This window comes from Pempheris klunzingeri, chromosome 18 (assembly GCF_042242105.1).
Source record: "Pempheris klunzingeri isolate RE-2024b chromosome 18, fPemKlu1.hap1, whole genome shotgun sequence".
In the NCBI taxonomy this organism is placed as follows: Eukaryota; Metazoa; Chordata; class Actinopteri; order Acropomatiformes; family Pempheridae; genus Pempheris; species Pempheris klunzingeri.
The window spans coordinates 294,628-297,127 of NC_092029.1; the positions used below are offsets into that span (position 1 = coordinate 294,628).

The 2,500-nt window shown below is 53.5% G+C and overlaps 1 protein-coding gene across 1 annotated transcript in view; it reads right to left on the reverse strand.

Moving 5' to 3' along the window:
• The window catches only part of bub1ba (BUB1 mitotic checkpoint serine/threonine kinase Ba), a 5,400-nt gene that overhangs the window by 2,314 nt on the left and 586 nt on the right, over positions 1-2,500 (reverse strand). The window contains exons 2-8 of the mRNA XM_070849833.1: positions 2,322-2,376; positions 2,043-2,227; positions 1,835-1,926; positions 1,175-1,278; positions 989-1,083; positions 733-885; positions 502-639 (exon numbers count right to left, since the gene is read on the reverse strand). Coding sequence (XP_070705934.1) covers positions 502-639; positions 733-885; positions 989-1,083; positions 1,175-1,278; positions 1,835-1,926; positions 2,043-2,227; positions 2,322-2,362 — 808 coding nt within the window. The 5' untranslated portion in view covers positions 2,363-2,376. The remainder of the gene's footprint in view (positions 1-501; positions 640-732; positions 886-988; positions 1,084-1,174; positions 1,279-1,834; positions 1,927-2,042; positions 2,228-2,321; positions 2,377-2,500) is intronic.

The following is a 2,500-nucleotide window of genomic DNA, read 5'->3' on the forward strand; positions in this document are numbered from 1 at the left end:
GAGGATTGATCCAGAGCGGAGCAGTCAGGCCCAGCTTTAACCCCAAACAGCTGTTATATTGCTCTCTTCAAACACACCAGACTACATTCACAAAAACACTAATCTTAGCTCACACAACACAGGAGCTGCTGGTCTGCTGCTGCCTCCATCAGTCTGTGTGTTTGTGTTACACATCATGTTGTGTTGATCTGAACTGATCCTATAAAGCACCAAAGTCACACAATAACACCATCACACTGACTGATGGAGGCAGCAGGAGACCAGCAGCTCCTGTGTTCTGTGAGCTAAAATGGATGTTTTTGTGAATGGAGTCTGGTCTATGGCATCAATTCCCAAACTTACTGTACCTACTGGTCAAACAGATGCAGAAACTTGTTAAACATGTTAAAGTTAAACCAGTGACCCTTTGATCCGAGCAGAGATGATCCATCACTTCATAAACTACAACATGGATAATCAGGACTTTTGCTGGATCGACTGATTAAGTGGATCATTGATTACCCAGCTGCAGACAGCTGTGCTCCTCCACGGCAGGGAGGGGGCGCCGCTCCGCGCGCAGGTCTGGAGAGGAAGTGACATCACAGAGGTCCAGCAGCCGGCGCCGTACGTCCAGATCACAGGGATGCACAGCACCACCAGCTGGAACAGAAACACCACGACGGACATTCAACCAACACAAACCTGCACAGGTGGGCCGGCGTCGACAGGTCAAGGACCACTGTGACCACTCACCACTGACTGCTGGAACCTGGACCTCCTCCTGCTCCTGGACCTCCTGCAGTGAACTACAGTTCCCAGCTGAGGTGGCCTCTGTGCTGGTCTCCTGAATGGGACTCAGCTTCTTCCTGGTTTCAGACAGCGGTTTCTGGGGGGCGGTGGCCCCTCCTGACAGCAGGAGAACATTCAGACCAGGAAAAAACACACACTCACCTGGCTGTGACACCCCCCCAACACACACACCCACACACACACCCACACACACACACACCTGGCCGTGGGTACTGGATCTTCACACACAGCCCTCTCTCATCAGGACGGAGGAAAACGTCGTCCGGCAGCACGTTCGGACTTTTCTCACCGTTTCTGTTGGACGAGGAAACCGAGAAGAGTTTGGTCACACGCTGAGACAGGTGAGACAGGTGAGACAGGTGAGCACGAGCAGTGAGTTCATTACCCAGCAGGCCTTGCACCTGAACTCTGGGACTCTTCATATATGTCAAAGGAGGGGGCAGGTGGACCAGACTCCCAGACCTGAGGGGTGGGGCCTTCAGGGACCACCTGTAGAGAGACCAGATGTTTAAAGCCACCTCCACCTGTGATTGGTAAATCTGAGGTCACATGACTCCACCGTCAGACAGATCTCTGGCAGCAACATCCAAGTGTCGACTGAAGGCGTCAGACGTCCTCGATTCTCACCTTCAGCCTGTCACCTGGAGCCACGCCCACCTGTGATGTCACAGTGTCCCCAGTACACCTGTGCATCAGGACTGGTTAACCCACAGAGGGCAGTCTCAGTACCAGCAGTCAGCCTCAGGACCAGCAGTCAGCCTCAGGACCAGCAGTCAGTAGCAGTCAGTCTCAGGACCAGCAGTCAGTAGCAGTCAGTCTCAGGACCAGCAGTCAGTCTCAGGACCAGCAGTCAGTAGCAGTCAGTCTCAGGACCAGCAGTCAGTCTCAGTACCAGCAGTCAGCCTCAGGACCAGCAGTCAGCCTCAGGACCAGCAGTCAGCCTCAGTACCAGCAGTCAGTAGCAGTCAGTCTCAGGACCAGCAGTCAGTCTCAGTACCAGCAGTCAGCCTCAGGACCAGCAGTCTCAGTACTATGGTCTGTGTACCTGCTGACTCGTCCTGAGCTCTAACAGTCTCTTCTTCTCCTCCAGCTCCAGACTGAGCTGCTCCTTCACCTCCGTCACTCGCCTGAGTCTCTCTGCAGGAGACACAACGACAGGATGGCAGTTAGTCCAGGTCAGTGAACGCCTCCAGAGGTCCGTGAACGCCTCCAGAGGTCTGTAAAGGCACGGGCCGTGATGTCAGTGAACTCACCGTCCAGCTGCTGTCGTTTCCGCTGGTTGTATCTTTCAGCTCTCAGCTCCTCGAAGCTGAACTCCTCTCCTGCTCTCGTCAGCAGCTCTTTACAGTACGCACTGCGCACAGCTCCAGCCTCCTCCTGAGGCCCCGCCCCTCTGCTCAGGTGTGTCTGTAACGACGGCGCTCTCTGATAGGCCGACCTGCAGCCAATAGGAGAAGACAGAATTTTAATAGTAAACACTGGAGGGATAAGCCTTTTGTCCTCACCGGGCCTCCGTAGTAATGTAGTCTTACCGCGTGTTTTCAGACGATCCCACCTGCAGCACCTCAGCCATGACCACACCTGGATCTGATGGACCAATCAGATCACAGCTGTCAGTCTGAGCCAATCACTCATCACTTCCCACCCCGTTATTAAACTCACATAATTCATGAATTAATACGTTTCCAAACAAATACTAACGGATCAATAA